The 20,427-nt window shown below is 47.9% G+C and overlaps 2 protein-coding genes across 9 annotated transcripts in view; one reads left to right on the forward strand and one right to left on the reverse strand.

The window, feature by feature from the left end:
• The window catches only part of ALDH5A1 (aldehyde dehydrogenase 5 family member A1), a 29,781-nt gene extending 14,196 nt beyond the window's left edge, over nucleotides 1-15,585 (reverse strand). Inside the window, exons 1-7 of one of the 3 annotated variants that reach the window (XM_041770767.1) lie at nucleotides 14,619-15,058; nucleotides 12,152-12,235; nucleotides 11,149-11,319; nucleotides 9,594-9,710; nucleotides 4,036-4,179; nucleotides 2,655-2,798; nucleotides 172-330 (exon numbers count right to left, since the gene is read on the reverse strand). In XM_041770767.1, the coding sequence (XP_041626701.1) occupies nucleotides 172-330; nucleotides 2,655-2,798; nucleotides 4,036-4,179; nucleotides 9,594-9,710; nucleotides 11,149-11,319; nucleotides 12,152-12,199 (783 nt within the window). In that variant the 5' untranslated portion in view covers nucleotides 12,200-12,235; nucleotides 14,619-15,058. Of the gene's footprint in view, nucleotides 1-171; nucleotides 331-2,654; nucleotides 2,799-4,035; nucleotides 4,180-9,593; nucleotides 9,711-11,148; nucleotides 11,320-12,151; nucleotides 12,236-13,626; nucleotides 13,658-14,618; nucleotides 15,059-15,282 lie in introns of those variants that run through there. The other 2 variants (XM_041770768.1, XM_041770766.1) reach the window with 2 other exon arrangements.
• GPLD1 (glycosylphosphatidylinositol specific phospholipase D1) overlaps nucleotides 14,918-20,427 on the forward strand; it is a 74,569-nt gene continuing 69,059 nt past the window's right edge. For 2 of the 6 annotated variants that reach the window (XM_041770764.1, XM_041770763.1), the window contains exons 1-3: nucleotides 15,737-16,057; nucleotides 17,583-17,896; nucleotides 18,308-18,390. In XM_041770764.1, coding sequence (XP_041626698.1) covers nucleotides 17,874-17,896; nucleotides 18,308-18,390 — 106 coding nt within the window. In that variant the 5' untranslated portion in view covers nucleotides 15,737-16,057; nucleotides 17,583-17,873. Of the gene's footprint in view, nucleotides 14,934-15,736; nucleotides 16,058-17,582; nucleotides 17,897-18,293; nucleotides 18,391-20,427 lie in introns of those variants that run through there. The other 4 variants (XM_041770761.1, XM_041770760.1, XM_041770762.1 and 1 more) reach the window with 4 other exon arrangements.

Genomic DNA, 20,427 nt, shown 5'->3' on the forward strand with positions numbered 1-20,427 from the left:
ATGGCCAGATGATGCCACTTAATTTATACTATGGGCAGAAATTCACATTTTCCTGATTTCACCATTATTTTCAAAACAGCCTTGCTGGGCACTTCACCAAAGTATTTTTTTGCTAGTTAAGCCTTTGATATCGAAACCACGAAATTTAATAGAAAAATCAAACAAACTTACCTTTTCTACTGCCTTTTCATCAATCAATGGACCTTGAGTAGTTCTCTCCTCAAATCCATTACCCACACGCAGGTTTGTTTTAATTGCCTCAGCAAATTTCTTCACGAAGGAATCATGAATACCCCTTTGCACCAGGAAACGATTTGAGCAAACACAAGTCTAGACAAAACAAAACCAAACAAAATAAACTCACAGACCAGTTTATCAGAAGCTACTGATCCAACCAATAAACATGTGACTGCTGCTACCTATGTGAATGTGAAAACACTTCCCAAGGTGGCTCTCATCCTGTGTCCAACCTGCCACGTTCCTCCCCAAGTGGGTGGCACCCTGAAGATAAATGTATTAAGTGCACATTCTTCTCCAACCTCCTCCATAGCTGCCACACCCTGTGGTTAAACGTGTAATTAAGTACAAATATCTGTGCAAAAATAAGAAAGCCCCCGACCCAAGTTTTTTCCAATGTGTTAAGTCAAGCCATTATGAAACAAATAGGGAAAGAAAAAAGGAGCATAAAGAACCCCTAACTCCATGAGAGACAGTGGTGCTGCAGCAATAGAGCAGGAGCAGGAAGGAAGGCAGTCAAAGGCTGACATATCCATTAGCTTATTAAACTATTCAAGGTTTGGCTGAATCAGGTATTTTGAAAATGGACAAGCTTAAATTATTAAAAAGACCCTTATTTTTTTCTCTAATTAAGCCTAATATATATTTTTAAAGATGTATTTATTTTAGAGAGAGAGGGCACGCATGTGCAAGCAGGGGGAGAGGGAGAAAGAATCCTCAAGCAGACTCCCTGAGTGTGGAGCCCTATAAGGGGCTCAATTCCAGGACCCTGAGCTGAAATCAAGAGCCGGCCACTCAACCAAATGAGCCACCCAGGTGCTGCTAGACATAATATTTTTTAAATTACAAAATATAATCATATTATAGGAAATGCAGTTATCACTGATAGATTTTCTTCTTCTTTTTCTATTTTTAAAGATTTTATTTATTCATGAGAGACATGAAGAGAGAGGCAGAGACATAGGCAGAAGGAGAAGCAGGCTCCTGATGGGGAGCCTGATGCGGGACTCAATCCCAGGTCCCTGGGATTATGACCTGAGCCAAAGGCAGACACTCAACCACTGAGCCACGTAGGTGCCCCTGATAGATTTTCTTTTTGTCTTTTTTCTTAATCATGTATTTTTCTAATAGAAACTATAGATACTAGGTAGCTATAAATTTTGTGTTCTATGTGTTTTATTGGCTTCAAGTAACATATCTCAAAGTTGTAGCTTTGTAAGTGTAACTGAAGCTTATACACCTTGGCATTTTATGTTTCTAAAGAGAAACACAGGTAATTCTGAAACAACCAAGCTTATTTAAGGTTATATGAAAGGGGAAAAATTAATTACCCAAACTATTTGATATACAGAGTATTATACAACATTCTACATTTTTTTCAAAATATAAATTCTCAGGAGTTTTTATTTTGTCTGTGGAATGCACTTAAAACTACTTATTGATGGTACTCTAAGACAAAGTAAGAATTTTTTTGTAAGAAGCCGGGTTCCTGGTAACAGCTTGGAAAGAGCCTGGGAGACAGGACCCTCAGTCCACAGAGTTAGGACTGTGACCCAAGGATCTAGGACGTCAGGTCAACCAGTCTCTCCTCCAGAGTTCCATTTTCTCGACTGGAAAATGTGAGATTTGTATCAGGTCACTCTGAAGGTCATGTCAGGACTGCCTCTGGAGGTGTGAACTCAGGCCATCACTCTCCCGGGTGACAACTTGGTCACCCCCTGGGCACACTGTACCAAGTGCCTATCTGGCTGCCTCCATCCCAGGGACAGTGAGACCCAGGCACAGGGTTTTGAGTTTTCAAGAACTATCTCAACATTTTCCTACCTTCTCTTCCCTCAGACTGTGGGCCTCAGACCCTAGCTGTTTGGGCTATTTTGTGTCTGAGGAGATGATCTTACCTGTTCTGTAGAGAAAAGCCCAATGAGGGGAAAACTATGAAAATAAACAGGTCCAAAGAGCAGGAAGAAAAGAACAATTTGATTAAAAAGTATCTGCTGGGGCACCTGGGTGGTTCAGTGGTTGAGCATGGCCTTTGGCTCAGGTCATGATCCTGGGGTTCTGGGATCGAGTCCCACATCAGGCTCCCTGCTCAGCAGGGAGTCTGCTTCTCCCTCTGCCTATGTCTCTCTCTCTCTGTATCTCTCATAAGCAAGTAAATAAAATCTTTTTAAAAAATACCTGCTGTTCAGAAAATTCCTCATAGCCTGGGATTACACCTTATTTCCCTTTGGACCCTCTGAGCTGAGAATAGTTGCTGGCAAAATGAGGGCCCTTGCTAACTGTTTGCTGAAAAGAATGAGTAAAGAAAGAACGATGGGAGGAACCGACAAGTTTCCTTGCAAGAGGTGAGTTGGATGGTTAAGAGCTTTGTGAAATACACACACACACACACCCTGAAAAAACACTGTAGGACTCACCTGTCCAGAGTTCCTAAATTTGGATGCCATAGCCCCTGCTACAGCCTGGTCCACGTTGGCGCTGTCAAATACAATGAATGGGGCATGGCCACCCAGCTCCATGGAAACCCTCTTCACAGAGCCTGCTGCATGGTGCAGCAGTACCTGCAGGCAGAGGACAGACTACGTGAGCACTGCACCAGGATCTACCTGGCCTAGTAAACCTTTGTTTTAGATGTTGACCCAGCAGGGAAAAAAGCCAAGAGCACAGTAGTGTAAATGGGACGACAGTTTGCATAAGAACAAGAGGAATAATCATATATATTCATATATGAAGAAGAAACAGTAGGAAGGTTACAAAAAAATAAAAGTCATTACTGATAGCAGAGAGGGAGTCAGGGTCAGGGGGGAGATGAGCCTTCTGAGCATGAGCAAGTTTATACTGTCTTGCTTCTTGAACCATAGAAGCATATTACCTATTAAAAATTGTATGATAATAGGGCTTAAGCATAATATAGGGAAGATCTTAAAATCACCCAGAATCCCACAACCCATAGCTTACTACTGATCAAATTTTAAGGTATATTGATCCAGAATTGAGCCACACACAAAGGTTCATATAGGTGTACTTTTTTTTTTTTTTTAAAGAAAACAGAATGGTAGATTTATACAGTTTTTTAACCTGCTTTATCTTCCCCATTAGCCATGCATCTGGAACATCTGAACACATTCATAACACCTTATACCTTCTTCCTTCAGGGCAACACTGTAACGGGAAGATTCTCTCATGGCAGCACATGTGTTTCTAGAACATTCCTTTAGATGCCTGCATACAGTTCCACTGTATGGCTTTTCCATAAACTTATTTAGTCAGCCCCCATCTGTGGGAAATTTAGGTCTCCAATTCCTTGCTATTCAAAATAACACTGCAACTATTCTCTCAGTATAAATATGTAGAAATAGAATTGCTAGCTCATGCACAATTGTAAAGTTTTCTAAGGAATCAAAAGACCTATTTCTATAAGTACCTTTATACTAATACAATTTGGGTTCAGTTCTAAGACATCCATTTCAACATCAGTTGTGTGTTTCTGGAACCTTTAATTCTAGATAATGAAAGACCTGTACATTCCAGAACTGAGGCGATACAAGAGAGAGCTTTCAGCCACTTCACATGCAACAAATCCTGGGTACTCTGGCCACCCCAACTCCTCGGTATCGTCAGAGAGAAGCCTCTGTCATGTCACAGGAAGGGTGAGCAGACATTACTTTATCCAACAGACCTCTTAACACTCTACTGCAAATCTCCCAGAGAGTGATAAAGATGAACTAGAATTTTCTTACTCTATTCAGAGAAAACACCAGAATGACAACTATTTCCTTTGGGAATTAAGTCACGTACCTTTCCAGTAGCTGTTGAGCCAGTAAAGGAAATTTTGGACACTAGAGGATCAGTACAAAGTGCTTCCCCGACTTCCTTGGCCTTCTTCCTAGAGCAGGGAATAACATTGTACACACCTGGAGGAATCCCAGCCTGGTTTGCAAGCTATAGAGAGAAACAGCAAACAGGGGAGCAGCAAATGAGCAAACTGGAAAAACAGAAAAAGGGAAACAGATGTTTTCATTAAAACATAATGGAAAGAAAACTAAGCTCACTTTGGGGACAGAACAGGAATATATTTGGAACTAAAATAAGATCCTTATTCATGCTAAAGTGATATTAAATGTGTTGTCACACATTAAACTATAGCATGAGTTTTAATGCTACTTTCTGTTAAAAAAAAAAAATAACAAAAGAAAAAACAAAACAAAACAAAAGAAACTTTGGATTTCTTTCCCGAGAAAAATCAGGGGAGGGTTCAAGAAGCTATAGAAGCTGCAAAGGGAGAGAGTGGCCAGGAGACTCCCAGAGCACCTCCTGTGTGCAGGGCAGCAGGCAGACCTTCCTGCAGGGGACCTCTGCACCCAGTGGAGACAAGCAGGAGGCCTCACAGGGAGATTGTGCCCAGGCCACACGTCAGGGAAGAGAGGAGCCAGCACACAGACCCCAGCTGCCTCGGCCCGAAACCTGCACTCTTTGGATCGGGCATATCTGGAATTACAATAGCTCTGAATCTCATTAACAATTAACACTGCTTAAATCCGACTGAGGAGTCTGGGAAGACGGTGGAAATGGCAGTGCTGGACTCTCTCCGAAAACAGAGGCAAAACAGAGTATCAAAGACAACATTTACAAGAGTGGATGTAGTGTCAGCAAAGGACAGCAACATCCTTTTATTTTTATTTTATTTTTTTTTATTGCACCGCAGTGCTGACCTAAGGTCTGATTGCCCAGGCATCTGCTTCCAACATGCATCTCGAACAAACACATGGCTGGCCACACCACTGAGATAAGGAGCCAGGCAGCCCTCCCCCTGAAGTTTCAGATAACAGAGAGCTGGGCAACTTGCTTTTTTGCCTGACCAGTGGGTGCGGACACACCACTGATAGCTGAGAGCATCGGCACCTTCAGAAGCTGCAGAAGGAGGCTGTTTGATGGATGGGGTACGGAGAACCCCAAGCAGCCCACAGGGCAGGCCAATGTGGAACAGCCCCTGTAAATGCCCAGCACAACAGCAGGTGCAAGCCAGAGACTCTGGAGTGAGGACCAAAGGGCATGGAGGGCCAGCCCCAGGAACCGTGTAATAAAGGAGGAGACCACTCAGTTCAAGCATGGAAGGGAATGGAGCCAGGAAATCTCGGAGAGCAAGAAAACAAAAGGTACTCTATGAAGTCAGAGACTCAGGCCTCCTTCTAAAAGTTTAGGAAAACTAACTTCAGGGCAGCCCGGGGGGCTCAGCGGTTTAGTGCCGCCTTTGGCCTAGGGTATGATCCTGGAGACCCGGGATTGAGTCCCACATTGGGCTCCCTGCATGGAGCCTGCTTCTCCCTCTGCCTGTGTCTCTGCCTCTCTCTCTGTGTGTCTCTCATGAATAAATAAATAAAATTAAAAAAAGAAAAAGAAAACTAACTTCATATAAAAATCAAGTAAATGCTCAGAAAAATACCCCCCCACACACAAAATCCCATACAACATTATTAAAAGAAAAATAAGAATAAAGAACAGAAAGCATCCTTGTGGACAACAAAAGCATTCCAGGAAGGCATGCCCCTGAAACAGATCAAAGCTGTAACTTACTATGAAGGAAAATAAATTATTAAAAAACAATTGTACCAATATACAAAAGAACAACATGAATCAGGATTAGAGAAATTCTGGAAATGAAGTAAGGGAACACAGGAAAGAATTAGAAATACAAGGACAAACTAATTTCAGAAATGAAAAGCAGGGATGCCTGCATGGCTCAGTCAGTTAAGCATCTGCCTCTTGGTTTCGGCTGAGGTCCTGAGATTAAGTCCTGCACCAGACTCCCTCCTCAGCATGGAGTCTGCTTCTCCCTGTCCCTCTGCTCCTACCCCCCACCCCCTGCCACTGCTCTGTCTCTGAAATAAATACAATCTTAAAAAAAAAAAAAAGATATGAAAAGCAAACCAAAGGGAATATGAGAACAATCTAATGGATCATACCTTTATGAAAACCAGGTGAAAAAGGTATTTTTTTTTTTAAAAAGGAGCTTCTTGTCTCTGTTCTTTTTTTTTTTTTAATTTTTATTTATTTATGATAGTCACAGAGAGAGAGAGAGAGAGAGAGAGGAGCAGGCTCCATGCACCGGGAGCCCATGTGGGATTCGATCCCGGGTCTCCAGGATCGCGCCCTGGGCCAAAGGCAGTCGCCAAACCGCTGAGCCACCCAGGGATCCTGAAAAAGGTATTTTTAAAGATTAGGGAAACGATGAAAGGGATAGGAGAGAGTGATGAAAGAGACTGACCACGTGGATAACAGGAGTTCCTGGAGAAGTAAACCGACCAAGGGTAAAGAACAGATCCTAGAAACTTCCCAGAAAGGAAGCTCTCAAAGCAGACAACAGTTAGGCACAAACGCATAGAAGCCAACATGAAGAGGCCACCGTTGACCAAGAATGGGACAACTGGAGCTTCATGAAAGACAATAACTACAAGGTACTGAGACTCATCAAATACACTAAAATTCATTAGCATGCAATGATACTTAAAAAACAAATGAATTGGTGACCGTCAGCAGATGGTAGGAATAGGTTATTAATTCGAGAAACTGGTAAACAGAAGGAATCAATCTATGTACCCTGCCTTTTCTACATGAACTTTCTGCCGGTGACCAAATAGCAGATCACGGGAGGGTCTGTGTTACAGAAGTGGTCTAGGGAATGAAGGAAATAGAAATGAAAGAATCTAGGGGATGCCTGGCTGGCTTAGTCGCTAGAGCATATGACTCTTGATCTCAGGGTTCTGAATTCAAGCTCCATGTTGGGTGTAAAGATGATTTAAAAATAAAGTCTTAAAAAAAATTAAAGAAATGAAAGCATTCCAAGATCATGATTTCTGTAACTCCTAATGAGTCACCAGACGGGGCAGCATTGACCAGCAACCCTGCCAATATCATGACAAGAGACAACTCACTGTATGTGCCTCCGGACAAAAGGATGCAACTCACTGTATGTGCCTCCAAACCCAAGTCTGATGAGGTCTGGATGAAGTTTATAGGGGTTTTTAAAACTGTGATCCTGGGCAGCCCGGGTGGCTCAGTGGTTTAGCGCCTCCTTCAGCCCAGGGCGTGATCCTAGAGACCCGGGATCGAGTCCCACATCAGGCTCCCTACATGGAGCCTGCTTCTCCCTCTGCCTGTGTCTCTGCCTCTCTCTCTTTCTCTGTCTCTCATGAGTAAATAAATAAAATCTTAAAAAAAAAATAAAAATAAAAATGTGATCCTGAGCCTTTCCAATCACACAGGTATGTGTTTCCAAATAAATTGCATAAGCAGGAAGGGTCTACTGGTCATAAATTGGTACTGGTTCTGAATACTATAATTTGTAGGAAGCACACCACTAACTATATGTACGCCTAAGGAGCCTAATAATATGCTAACTTACATACATTGTACAGATTTAAGAATTATCTCAAGGAAAACTATTAACAGTTTGTATTTTAAAAAGCCTTCCAGGGATCCCTGGGTGGCGCAACGGTTTGGCGCCTGCCTTTGGCCCAGGGCGCGATCCTGGAGACCCGGGATCGAATCCCACATCAGGCTCCCGGTGCATGGAGCCTGCTTCTTCCTCAGCCTGTGTCTCTGCCTCTCTCTCTCTCTCTCTGTGACTATCATAAAAAAAAAAAAAAAAAAAAATTAAAAAAAAAAAAAAAAGCCTTCCACTTGGTTAACGTTTCCATAGTACTATTTGCCTCTGAAATAAGGTGCCGTTGGGGGAAATGCCCTGTAGGAGAGGAGCTTCCAGTCCCTGGGTCTGGAGCCACACCAGGCCCCTAAGAGCCCAGAAAGGCAAACACAGTAACTGTCGCTGCCTTCTGGAAGCTCCACCAGCTGACGCTGGGGTGAAAGACAGTGGCACAGAGACTCAAAGGAGGAAGAAGTCCCAGCCCAGAAAGGAGGTAACGAGGCCAGCAACTGACACCCACACTCAGCGTGGCTGTCACAGCATGGAAGCCCTCCAACATTTCTGAGTGCCTCCTAGGTCCAGGCACTGTTCCAGGCTTGGGCATACAGCAGTGAACAAAGCAGATGCAAGTGGCCATCTCTGTGGAGCTTACATTCTAATGTAACTGAGACAGCAGGTATGTCAAGTGGCCCTAAGTGCTAAGGGAAGAAGAACAAAGCAGAGAACGGGATCAGGGGCATGGGAGTGAGAGGCTGTGCTTTTCCAACAGGGTGGCCCGTGAAGCCTCCCTGAAAAGGTGGCATTTGGGTGTGCCAGGGGAAGAACTTTCTGGAAGAAGACAAGGCAGGTGTAGAGCTGAGTCGGGGTGAGCCTGGTGGGGTGGCAGGGGCCAGAGAGGCCGGAGCAGAGGGGTCTAGGGTTTTGGAGTGACAGGTAAGGTAAGGGCAGAGGGGGATTAGGGTCTGGAGGGTGGCATCTTACAGGGCCTTACTGTTGTTTTTTTAAAGATTTTCTAAAAATAAATAAATAAATAAAGATTTTCTCAGAAAGAAAGCGCACAGGTGGGGGGGGAGGGGCAGAGGTAGAGAGAGAAGCAGACTCCCTGCTGAGCAGGAAGCCTCACCGGGAGGAGATCCCAGGACCCTGGGATCATGTCCTGAGCTGAAGGCAGACACTTAACCGACTGAGCCACCCAGGCGCTCCCTCACTGGAGAGTTTTAAACAGAAGAATGGTGAGATCTTCCTGAATGTTGATTGAACTGGAGAAAGGGGAGGTAAATAAGAGGTTCCCTACATCTGAGAGATGCCCACACTTTAGTTGTATGCCTGCCTAATTAATAAAACTGATGGACAGATACTATTTTTAGGGCAGCCAAAAACACATATTGTCTACAAATGTCAGAAAATCCCCCATTCACGGTTTTTTCTAAACATCTAACTTAGGGGTGCCTGGGTGGCTCTGTCAGTTAAGTGTCTGACTCTTGATCTCAGCTCAGGTTTTGAACTCAGGGTTGTGACTTCAAGCCTCACATAGGGCTTCACACTGAGTGTGGAGCCTACTTAAAAAAATAAAATAAAGGGACGCCTGGGTGGCTCAGCGGTTGAGTGTCTGCCTTCAGCTCAGGGTGTGATTCTAGAGTCCTAGGGTCGAGTCCCACATTGGGTTCCCCCATAGGGAGCCTGCTTCTCCCTCTGCCTATGTCTCTGCCTCTTTCTCTCTCTCTCTCATGAATAAATAAAATCTTTAAAATAAATAAATAAACAAAACAAACAAACAAACTGACTTAAAATAATTGCTAGTAAATTAAAACACCAGCCAGGGTGAGATGTAGCCAAAGAAGGAGGTTTCGAATCTGCTTCTTTCTGCCCTGAATAAATAATCCGCACTTGGACTTTGTCAGCTCTGCACACACAGGGGTGGGGGGATACTTACCTCGGCCAGGGCCAGGGCAGAGAAGGGCGTGTGTTCCGCAGGTTTCACCACGACGGTGCAGCCAGCTGCCAGGGCGGCCCCCACCTTCCGGGTGATCATGGCACTGGGGAAATTCCACTGGGGTCAGAGAGCACAGAAAGTATGAGAGAGGGCAGACTGCCCCACAGTGCACAAGAAGGCAAGTCAGGAAATCATTCAACAAATTCCATTGCATAAACGCACTCTCATAAAGTAGTGCTCCAGCTCTTGCTCAGGTGAGCTCAGAACACCTGACACCTGTCAACTCCAGGGACTCTGCAGACAAAGGCTTGTAAAGACGGGAAACCTTTCCAGAATTTAAAACAGTACAAGACTGTCCACTCCGGGACTTGGCAAACTTTGTAAGGGGCCCGATTGTAAATATTTGGGTTTTTAGGGATGTACGATTTGTCAAAACCACTCCCTGGTTCTAAAGTGCAGGCAGCCACAGACCGTATGTATCGGAACGGGCATGGCTGTGTCCCGGTAAAACTTTATTTACAAATATCGGCAGCAGGCTGGATTGGCCCTGAAAGCCATAGTTTGCTGGCCCTTTGGGAGAAAACATTAGTAAAGGTAATTTTGGAAACGGCAGATGATTACTTCCTTCTATTTACAGATAGACACTTGTAGGTATCTCCATATCTATATTAATAGTTTTTATTTTGACAAATACTTGCAGAGTGCTTCTTCTGTGTGAGGCACTACTCTCAAGCACTTTTAAATTAAATTATAGTTAAGTCATCATCCTGACCCATTAAGGTATTATTAGACTGCGGAATAATGAGGACATTACTTTGGGGAAGCTGAGAGCAGCTCAGTAACTTGCCTGAGCTTATGCAACTAGTGAACAGTGAGCTTCAAGTCGCACCCAGTCAAGGCTAAGGGGGTGTCTGTCTGTAACTGTGCCGAGCCAGGACAGAACAGCAGTCTCAAGAGCAGCTGGCACTGTAGAGGACTTGACAGGGGACCTCACAGATGGGCTCATAAAAGGCGGGTCACCAAGAGAGAGCATGCCCCACAAGCATGCTGCAGCTCCACCCAGTCAGACACAATATTGTATTTGAAAACCGTTTCACCTCCAGAACCTGGCCCAGTGCCTGCTGGTAGGCACGCTAATGCTTTGCTGTTGATGATAATCATAAATTAAGCATAAATTTTCCCCAAACCACAGCACATTAAATGCGTCATATCTTAAGTCTTAAAAAAAAAAAAAAAAGATCATTTCCAATGGGCTAGGCACTGCCTAGAAGCAGCAGCTTTAATGCCACGTCAGAGAAGCCCCTGGGTCCTGCTGTGGGTCATCCCACCGCTGCAGGCAACAGGACACAGGCGTTCACACTCCCACCTGCACCTGGCTATCAGAGGACCAGGACACAGTCCTCTGCAGGCAGCAAAGGAATCAGGAAAGAAGACAGGTGCCAGAGCCAGTGGGGGAAGCACGCCTCTTCACAAGAAAGAATGAGGTGTCATTCTTGTCCCAATCCCTGCTCCACCTCCTACCCCAGGGCCTCGCCTGTCCTGCCAGTGCACGCACCGGGGTGATGACTGCGGCCACCCCAAGGGGCTGCTTGAGGACCAGGGCCCGCTTGTCTTTGGCGGGGGTGTAGATGACGTCTCCGTAGATGCGGCGAGCTTCTTCAGAAAACCACTCTAGGAAAAGGGCGGAATAGACGATCTCCCCCTGCGCCTCCTTCAGCGGCTTCCCCTAAATGGAGTCAGAAAAGGACAGTGAGCTGCCTTCTAACAACAAAAGCATGACTCTGCACTTAGCAGTTCTCCAGGCTGCACGCACAGCAGACGAGTCTCTCATTACAAAACCCCAAGGTTGTTGAGAAACTCGTGACCCTGGCGGGAGTCTTAGAAAGCCGATTGGCAGGTGGTGACAAAAACAAGCGGGCCGCCACCCAGACCACAATCTTGTCTGGATCCCCGACAGCGAGAAGGGTGGCGTCACACTTGTTTCTCCTTCTGACATCTTCTCATCCTTCCTGCTGTAGTCATTATTACAGTTACGGAGCAACCACCGGCACGTTTCCCACCGGCATGGTGGGAAAGCATTACTTACAGAGTTCCACTCAAAATCTCTGTCTCCAGTAGTAGTAGTACCACTATTTCCCCAGCCCCTGCCCACCTCCCCTCTGGCAACACCAGTTTGTTTTCTGGATATAAGAGTCTGTCCCTTTTTGTCTTTTTCTTTTGGTTTTATTTCTTAAATTCCAGATCTGAGTGAAATCATATGACACCTGTCTTCCTCAGGATGACTTATGTCACTTGGTGTAATACCATCTAGCTCCATCCATGTTTTTCGTATATTAGTCAGAGGTAGAACATACAAACTGTTCCAGCAAAATGAGGGCCTGGCTTCACTAGACACAGCTGGTGCCTGGCACAATGATTGGTTGATATCTGATCATTAGGCAAGGAATTTCCTTTTTTTTGGCTGCAGATCAGCCCTGACATCAGCCCTAGTCTTCTGAGCTAGAGCCTGAGCACTCCGGACAATTTATTAGGGAAGCAGGTTAGCACCCCGGACTTACACTTTCAGCTGTGATTATCTTGGCAAGGTCATCTTTATTTTGCATCATTAAGTCATACCATTTCCGAAGCAGTGAACTCCTCTCCTGGGAAGGAAATAAAAACAGCAAAATAAATACAAAATAATCTTCCGTGTATTCAGGTGGTTGCTGTGTGGTCTCTCACTCAGGGAGACACACACTGACCTTTCTTCTTTCTAACTGAGGCATAAAAGACCTTTCTTTGATAAGCAATAAAGAAGATTCCATTCCAAGTTGCATCTAAAGGGGTGTCTTGAGTCATAAGTTGTAAAAGAGAAACAGAGACTTCTGTCAAAGAGTGCAAAGATGGATTATCCCAGCACACACAGCTAGCTACAGATCCTTGGTCACCGTGTACACTAGCAGGCAGGGATCCAGGACCACAGGCCAGTGCTTACTCTGGGCGAGAGAGGAAAGACTCAGCTCTAGGGGGCCTGGCCTGGAGGAATAAATCAAAGATCTGAGCGCGCGCGCGCGCGCACACACACACACACACACACACACACACACACACACACACAAGATCTGAGCACATGGCCTGCCTCACACAAAGCCCACCCTTCGGCTGAGAGAGAATGAGAGAATGCGGAACAGTGTGAGAAGCACAGGAATGCAAAGTAGATCCCACTTGCTGGCAGAAAACACAAGGTCCCGGCCAAACATCAGGAACCAGGTGGGGGGCAACAGGCAGCCCTCAGGAGGCACGCCCCGTGTTAGGGGTTAATGGTGTCAGCCCCCAAAACAGACACGCTGCTATTCCAACCCTCAGAACCACAGAAGGTGGCTCTATTTGGAGATAGGGTCTTTACAGGCAATCAAGTTAGCATGAAGTTCCATTTTTAATAAATTTAAAAGTTTTGAAGTTTTGTTAACTAAAATTAAGGTGTGCCCTACTCCAACATATAAAGGGGGGATCCTTGTAAAAAGAGGGACCTTAGACACAGAAACAGGAATGCACAGAGGGAAGATGATGGGAGCAGGGGACACAGGGAAAAGACAGCCAACTACAAGTCAAGGACAGAGGTCTGGGGCAGATCCGTCCCTCGGAACCCCCAGAAGGAACCAGCCCTAGACTTTGGACTTTAAGCCTGCAGAACCGAGACATTGTGTTTCAGTTGTTTAAACCATCAGATTTGTGGTACTTTGTTATAGCAGCCCCAGGAAACTCCTGCGGTCTTTGTGAGGAACCATGTGTGTGGGACTCCAATAGGGAGGCTTGGGGTGCATGGGGTCCCGTGGGACTCAAGGCCCACCTGAGCAGAGACACATGGTGGATGGTGGACTCTGAGCCTCTCAACTGGGACGCAGATGAAACCTCTGCCTCAGAGAGCCACTGAAAGGACTAGGTAAAGCACCCATAAAGCACCCAGTACAGCACTCAGCTGTGGCAGGCACCCTAATGGCCCTCAGAGACATCTTCATCCTAATCCCTGCAGCTTGTGAATTTGTTCCCTTACCTGGCAAAAGGGATTTTACAGATGTGATTACGTTAAAGATCTTGAGCTGAGAAGGTGATCCTGAATCATCCAGTGGGCCCACTGTAATCACAGAGATCACTATATGAGGGAGGCAGGTGGGTCAGAGTCAGAGAAGGTACCAGCAGCAGAGGTTGGAGTGATGAGGGCAGCCTCTAGAAACTGGGACAGGGCTCTGTCCTAGGGATACCAGAAGGTACACAGCACTGCCAGCACAGTAAGAGAATGAATTCGTGTTGTCATGTTGTTTTACGTCACTAAATTTGTGTTAATTTGTTACAGCAGCTGTAACTAATACATTAGCTTATAAAGCTTGTAAATATCCATTTTCTCTGAGATCTTCCGGGAGTTCACAAGGTGGGAAACAGGGGGCCCTCAAACACGAACAAGAAAAACTTGAGGCAACACAAAAATGTTGACGGGAAGGGTGAGGCAAGGCCTATGGGCCCATGCTGCAGCTCAGAGAAGGGAGGACGGCGTAGGCTGCGTGCTCTGACGGGCCCAATGGCAGGAGCAACAGGTGAGCTAGACCACAGGAGCTGAGGGGTGGGGGGAGGCAGGGAGGGGAGCAGGGTGGACAGCACGGGCTTGGGGTCAAGAGGGGTGGGCCAGAGCTGCTCTACAAGTGGCACCAGAGCCCGCCTCTCCTCGCTCACAGGTGGACCTGGCTTCCTTGGGACCTGCTGGTTACTCCTTCCTTCCCGTGGCTACGGCCTAAAGCCCTGGGGGGTCCTGGCTGTCCCCTCCTCCTCTCACACGCTAACACCGCCAGGGCCTCCAGGTGACTCCTCCCGCAGAGCACCCTGCTTCAAGCAGCCGCCCTGTTAGCTCCGTCCCTGCCAGCGCCCTCAGGGGCCCCTGCCCCCCCCCCCCCATGCTCCATGTGCCCTTTCCCCATGCAAGCCTGATCACAGCCCTGCTTGAAACCCAGGACGGGCGCCCTACCTCCCTCAGCGTAAAACCCACGTCTGCACCTGCCCCTGGAGCCAGCCTGTCCTCCGGTCACCACCACCGGCCTCCCGATGCTCCCGGCCTCCTTGCTGTCCACACACGGGTCGGGCGCGCTCCTGATTCACGGTCTTGCCGCAGCTGAATCCCCTCTTCCCTTCATCTCTGCAGCTCCCGCCCTAATGGGGCTGCCCTGTGTGCCGGGGTGTGTCCCCGCCGCACTCATAGGTTCAAGTCCTAAGCCCCAGGATCTCCCGACAGGGTCTTGAAAGAGGCTCTCAGGGTTCGGTATGGCCCTGATGGGGGTCGTCGTCCAGTGCGCCTGGTGTCTGCGAGAACAGGTGAGGCACGGAAGGGGCGCGAAGGTCGGGCGCGAAGGCCACGTGCAGCGGCGGGGCCGTTGGGGCGCAGCAGCCCCCCAGGCAGAGCCCCGGGGGTGCCCGGCCCGACACCAGTCCAGGGCCCGGCGCCCCAGCGGCCACCTGTGCTGCGCGTCCCTCCGGCCGGCCCCTCCGCCTGCTCGCCGCGCCCGGGCGGGCAGGGGCTGGGGTCGCCGCGCGGCTCCGGGGGCGGGGGCGGGGGGGGGCGGGGGGGCCAGGCCGCGCTCCCTAGTCCCTAGTGGACCGGTGACCCGGTGACGGGGGGGGCGCTCTCCGTCCGCCCGCGGCGTCCAGGCCCGAGCGCGCTCACCTTGGCCGAGACGCCCCTCCAGCTGCAGAAGGCCTCGCGGGCGGCGCGCACGGCGGCGCGGGCCTCGGCCGCCCCGCAGTCGGCCACCAAGCCCAGCTCGGCGCCGCTGGCCGGGTCGTGCACCGGGAAGGCGGCGGCGGCCGGGACCCAGCGGCCGCCCACGAAGCCGTCGGTGCGGAGCAGCGCGGCGCACGGGCCCGCCGGGCCCCCGGCACAGCGGCGGGGCTGCGCGGGGCAGCGGGGGCGCGGGCCGCGGCCGGGCAGCCGCAGCAGGGTCGCCATGGCCCCGGCGGACGCGGCAGGAAGCGGGCGAGCGAGCGCGCGCACGAGCGCCCGGGGCGGGGGGAGCGAGGCGGCGGCGGCGGCGGCGGCGGCGGCGGCCCGGCGGGCGGAGCAGCAGCGCCCTCGTGCGCCCTGGGCGCGCGGCCCGCGGGGAGCCCGGGTGTGCGCGGGCGGGGTCTCCGGGCCCGCCTCGGCCCCGCGTTCAGTCCGCTGTCGCCAGGCCCTGTGACCTTGGACACGCCACTGAACCTCCGCCCTCTCTCTTTTCCGTGGAAGGTTCTCGTCTGTTGTGAGCGACCATACACGCAGCCGCTTAGCAGAGCGGCGAGGCTAAATGCAGCGCAGGGCTCGAAGGCCCAGTGACTGCCCTAGGACAGGCCACCAGCAAGGTGGAAGTGAGGCCTCCGCCAGCCAGCGGCACCGTTTGTGAGAATTGAATCCACGGAGTTAAAATTACCAGCAGACATTAGCCGACACACCTGGAAGCAGGAAGGTGAGCCTCGGCTTTAAGGAGGATGCGCAGGCGTATTCCGCAGGGCTCCCTTTGGAATTTGCGGGTTGCAGTGGAGACCGTTTCTGTGCACTCATTTAGCATTACTAGTCTCGGCACATCTCTGCTTCTCCGTTCCTTCTGAGTTGAGTCTCTTGCTCTATTTTTTTTTCCCCCGGAGCCTGTGGCCCTTCCACTTTCTCTAGGACCTTGGGTTCTTATTTGCAAGATGCCGAGGCAGTAACTTTAAATTTTGCCTCTGTTTTTTGCTGAGTGGGCGTCACTCAGCCCTGAGTGAGTCGCATCTAGCAGAAGTGGGAACACCTGACTTGTGTGTGCGTGTGTGTATTCGTTATTTTCTTCTGTATTCTATTCAAGGAATTGGAGGGGGGAGAGAGGAGGTCCTGGAGGGAGGCTGCTGCCCTATAGGTATCACTGAGGGCGCAGGACCTGGCGTATTCCCACCTGCTGCCTGCAGAGGGCGCCCTACTGTTGAGACACTGTGGCTGCTTCTGTTGATCCAAAATCAGTCGGCTTATCCTCCTAAGGTTCTGTTTCAAACAGTGCCCTCTTCCTTTTTGAGCTAACTTCCCCAATAGGCACACTGTCCAGGGCCCATAGTACTTTTAAGGGCATACAAAACTTTTTAGTTTCTTTTAAAAATCAGAAAAAAGAGAACTTTTAAGTTTGATTATAAATATATTAATACTTAGACCATTGGAGATGTAAAAATTGATGACTTCTTTTTATCTCTATGGAGGAAGGGGACCTAACAAAAGCAGAAGTGCCTAAGGCCTACGAAATTCATGATGTTGGCCTCCCCTTCTGTCTGTCTTGTGCCCCTGCAAGACCCCTTTCAGAATGAGACAATCCCCCCTGATTCCTGTCTTGCTCCTAGGCTGCCCGATGGCTCCCGGGAGCCTGGCTGGGTGCGATCGCTCACCAGAGCCTATGAGGACAAGACTGTCGGTGCCTGGGACCTTTTTTCTTCACCTGGCCTCGTCTGGGCACTTCCGCCTCTACTCCCACCATTCTCCATCTGCTCCCCCACTTGCAGTAAGGAGGAGATTAGAACTATGTTTACAAAACACCCTGTTAGCCAGACAAAGCACATTAGTTCATGGCCTCTGGCCTAAAAGCAGCCAGGAGAGCTGGGCCCAGTGCCCTCAGGGCTGGGGGAGAGCTGTCCGATCCTTTTCCTTGGGGCTTGCAGGTGGCTAAACTAAGGTTACAGAGGAAACTTGGCAGACACCTAATCTTCCCATCTTCTTCTAATCTCTTCCATTTGCTCACCTGAGCGTGAGTACGGTTTCCTCCCACTCTTTCAGGATCTCCTTTCTTGCTTTTCATGTATAATAATAATTTCTACATTAAAATCACTACCATTTCCATGAAGAGCTTCACCGAATTTTTCCCACGGATTAAGTGCAATAGACTAGATATTTCTTGACAGGTGGTATTCTGAACCTAGCATTTTCTGAATCCTTGTTTCTTGGTCTTAAATCTGTTCCATGTCTCCCGCCCCCAGTGGAATCGGCATCTTTGCTTGCGGTGCAGGAATCTGACCATGCAACAGGCTCGAGATAAGCCCCATAAGAACAGCCAGAAGCAGAGCGGCCAGGAGTGGTTGCTCTTGTGTAATCCCATGCAAGTGTCAGTATCTGTTGCCAAATACTGAAAGAGAAGTCGGTGCCAGCTGATCGTCATAAAAGCTTTCCCAGCACTTGTGGCTTTGGAGGCCAAGGACACAGGGCACCCTGATACATAATGTGCAAAGGATGCCCAGGAGATCAGCCCCTGTGAGCTGAGGTGGTTCAGCATGTTGACTCTCAATATAGACAGGTGAGTCTCTCTCTCTCTCTCTCTCTTTCTTTTTTGAAGAAACCAAAGAATACTTGGAGACAGCTTTGCTAGTGTCACCATACAAATTTCAATTTAAAAAGAAATCTGGAGGACACCTGCATCAGAAAGTGGCAATGCTTCTACCTCAAGGCATTCAGATTTTGGTTGATGGCTTTTAGTTTTTTCTCCCTCTCTCCCAGGGGTTTGTTTACTGTTCTGGTGAAGTTAAACAGTAGTTAAACAGCTTACTGGGAAGTGTTATTATTTTGAAATGAGGCTTGGTTTCCCATGCCAGTGACCTGCTTAGAGGGAAAGCAGTGGGTCTGGGCCTGGGTGGCAGGCCTGCTGCCACAGCTCTGAGCGCTTCATGTCTCTGAGGAGCAGGGAGTAACAAGGCATGTCCGTTTGCAGGTTCTGGCCTGGCCTGCTGATCACGCTGGGCTCCCTCTGCCCAGGAGGATCACCATGCGGCATCTCCACGCACATAGAGATAGGTAAGTGCCTGCACCTTGCCGTGGTAGTAAGGATACCGAGTCCGCCGAAAGGCGTTAAGGAAGAGATGTGAAGTCGGGCCCAAGTACAGACGACAAGTCCCCGGACGGCAGTGAGCAGCCAGGCAGTGGAGAGTCAGGTGGGTTCCTCCAGTCAGTAGAGGGATAGGCAGGAGGCGAGGGAGGGATGCGTGCTTGATGAGGGCAAACAGTGAGGAGCTGGATAAGCTAGCAGTTGCCAGGAAACAGGATTGATAGAATGGAAGAGGAGGAAGGATGGGTGGAACTTGGTAGAGGCAAGGAATGTGTTTTTGTTGGTTTATATTTCCAAGTATGTTGTACAGGGCCACTCGTGGTCACGGGAGTGGGTCCCCTGAGTCAAGTGGCTGGCTTCAGGGAGGAGCCCAGGATGATGACAGGAGCTGGGGAGGACAGGCTACGGGGAGCCGGTATCCATGAGCTTGGAGGTAATAGCAGAGTATCAGGTACAGGTACATGGTAGGCTTGGTTCTTGCATGAGGTATATTTGTAATATTTCTTTAACTGATGGAAAATGTAAACCAATTTGGAATGTACTCAGATAGGATTATATTCTGTAACAATTTTTGGATTGATTTCAAACATACCTAATATCTGGGTTTTCTTTTAGATAGAAACAATAAGAATATTTTCTAGTTAGGCCACTAGCCTGAGGGTACAAATCAAAACAAGATGACAAAGAAAGTGTGAAAACTTATCAGTGCAAGATAGACCAAGGCATTGAGTGCTGGTGAATGAGAACCCATGATCCCAGAATTTTGCCTTCTGAAAGGGCACAAGAAGTCCCTGAGCCCCGACCCTATATTTCACGTACGGGAATTCACCTGGAGCATCTCACAGTGAGCTCATTAGTGTGCTGGCCTAGGATTGCATGTCCTGACAGCTAGTCCCGTGTTCCTTCCAAGCACATTTATTGCTAACAGGGAGTCAGGAAATAATAGAAAAGAGCGTTAGACTGAGGTTCTGATATCAGCTCTGCTGTAAACTAAGGATGTGACTCAGAGCAGTTCATTTTCTCTGTGTTCCTCTTCTGTGAAATAAGGAGGCCGAACTTCTCAGTGAATTTGAGAATATTCTCCAAGTGTAAGTTCTTTGAAATTGAAATTGCTAAAACTATAAGTGGGATGAAAAAGAATAAGTAAACAGAAATATTCAAGAATAAGTATAAATGGAATAGTTTAAATCCTTAGAGTTTAAACACAGATGAAATATGAAATTTCAATAAAATCAGATAACTGCTTACCTTTATTCAGTAGGTGCCAAAGATCCTGATAGATTAATATATCCTAAGATTATATTGAGTGAAATAATATAAAACTTTGTTTCCATGAACATAATTGAAGACCACTCCTAACTTGCACAGATTTTGAGGAGTTTTATATAAAAGACAAAACTCCAACATTTAATTATTTAGAGGATTTTATAAATATTTTGGTCCATGTTTTCACTTCTATGTAAAGCCTGTGTGGAAGGCTGACATTTGTGTGAGTTAATTAGAATTGGCCTTGTTCAGTGGTTTAAGCTGTAAATCACAGGTTATTGGCATGGGTTGTGAACTTGTATCTTAGAGAATTATGCTTATGTTGTGGCTATATTTTTGTATGAATTACAAAATTGGATGTGATTCACAACAGAAGTAAGGTATCATCTTTGAATGTGACTTCACAAGGCATGTTCGCCTTACAGATTCTAGGAAGATTCAGGGTGTGGATGTGTGTGTCTGTGTGTTGGCCTGTGGGTGGAGCAGGTGATTTGGGATTTTTTTTTTTTTCTTCCATGTAATGTGGCTCAGCTGGTGAAAAACATTCGAGAGTAATTGATTCAGTCCATAGTTTTGGCTGTGTATCATATTTCCTGCTTAGGTTCATTTATCTCTGTCAGTTGTTGAGGCAAAATAAGATGATGACACCTGTTTACTGAGCTATTACTGTGTATCAGCCACCGCGCTTATCACATCACATTTATTTTGTGTGACTCTTTCAACAAACCTGTAAGGTGGGA

Source organism: Vulpes lagopus, chromosome 10 (assembly GCF_018345385.1).
Source record: "Vulpes lagopus strain Blue_001 chromosome 10, ASM1834538v1, whole genome shotgun sequence".
Lineage (NCBI taxonomy): Eukaryota > Metazoa > Chordata > Mammalia > Carnivora > Canidae > Vulpes > Vulpes lagopus.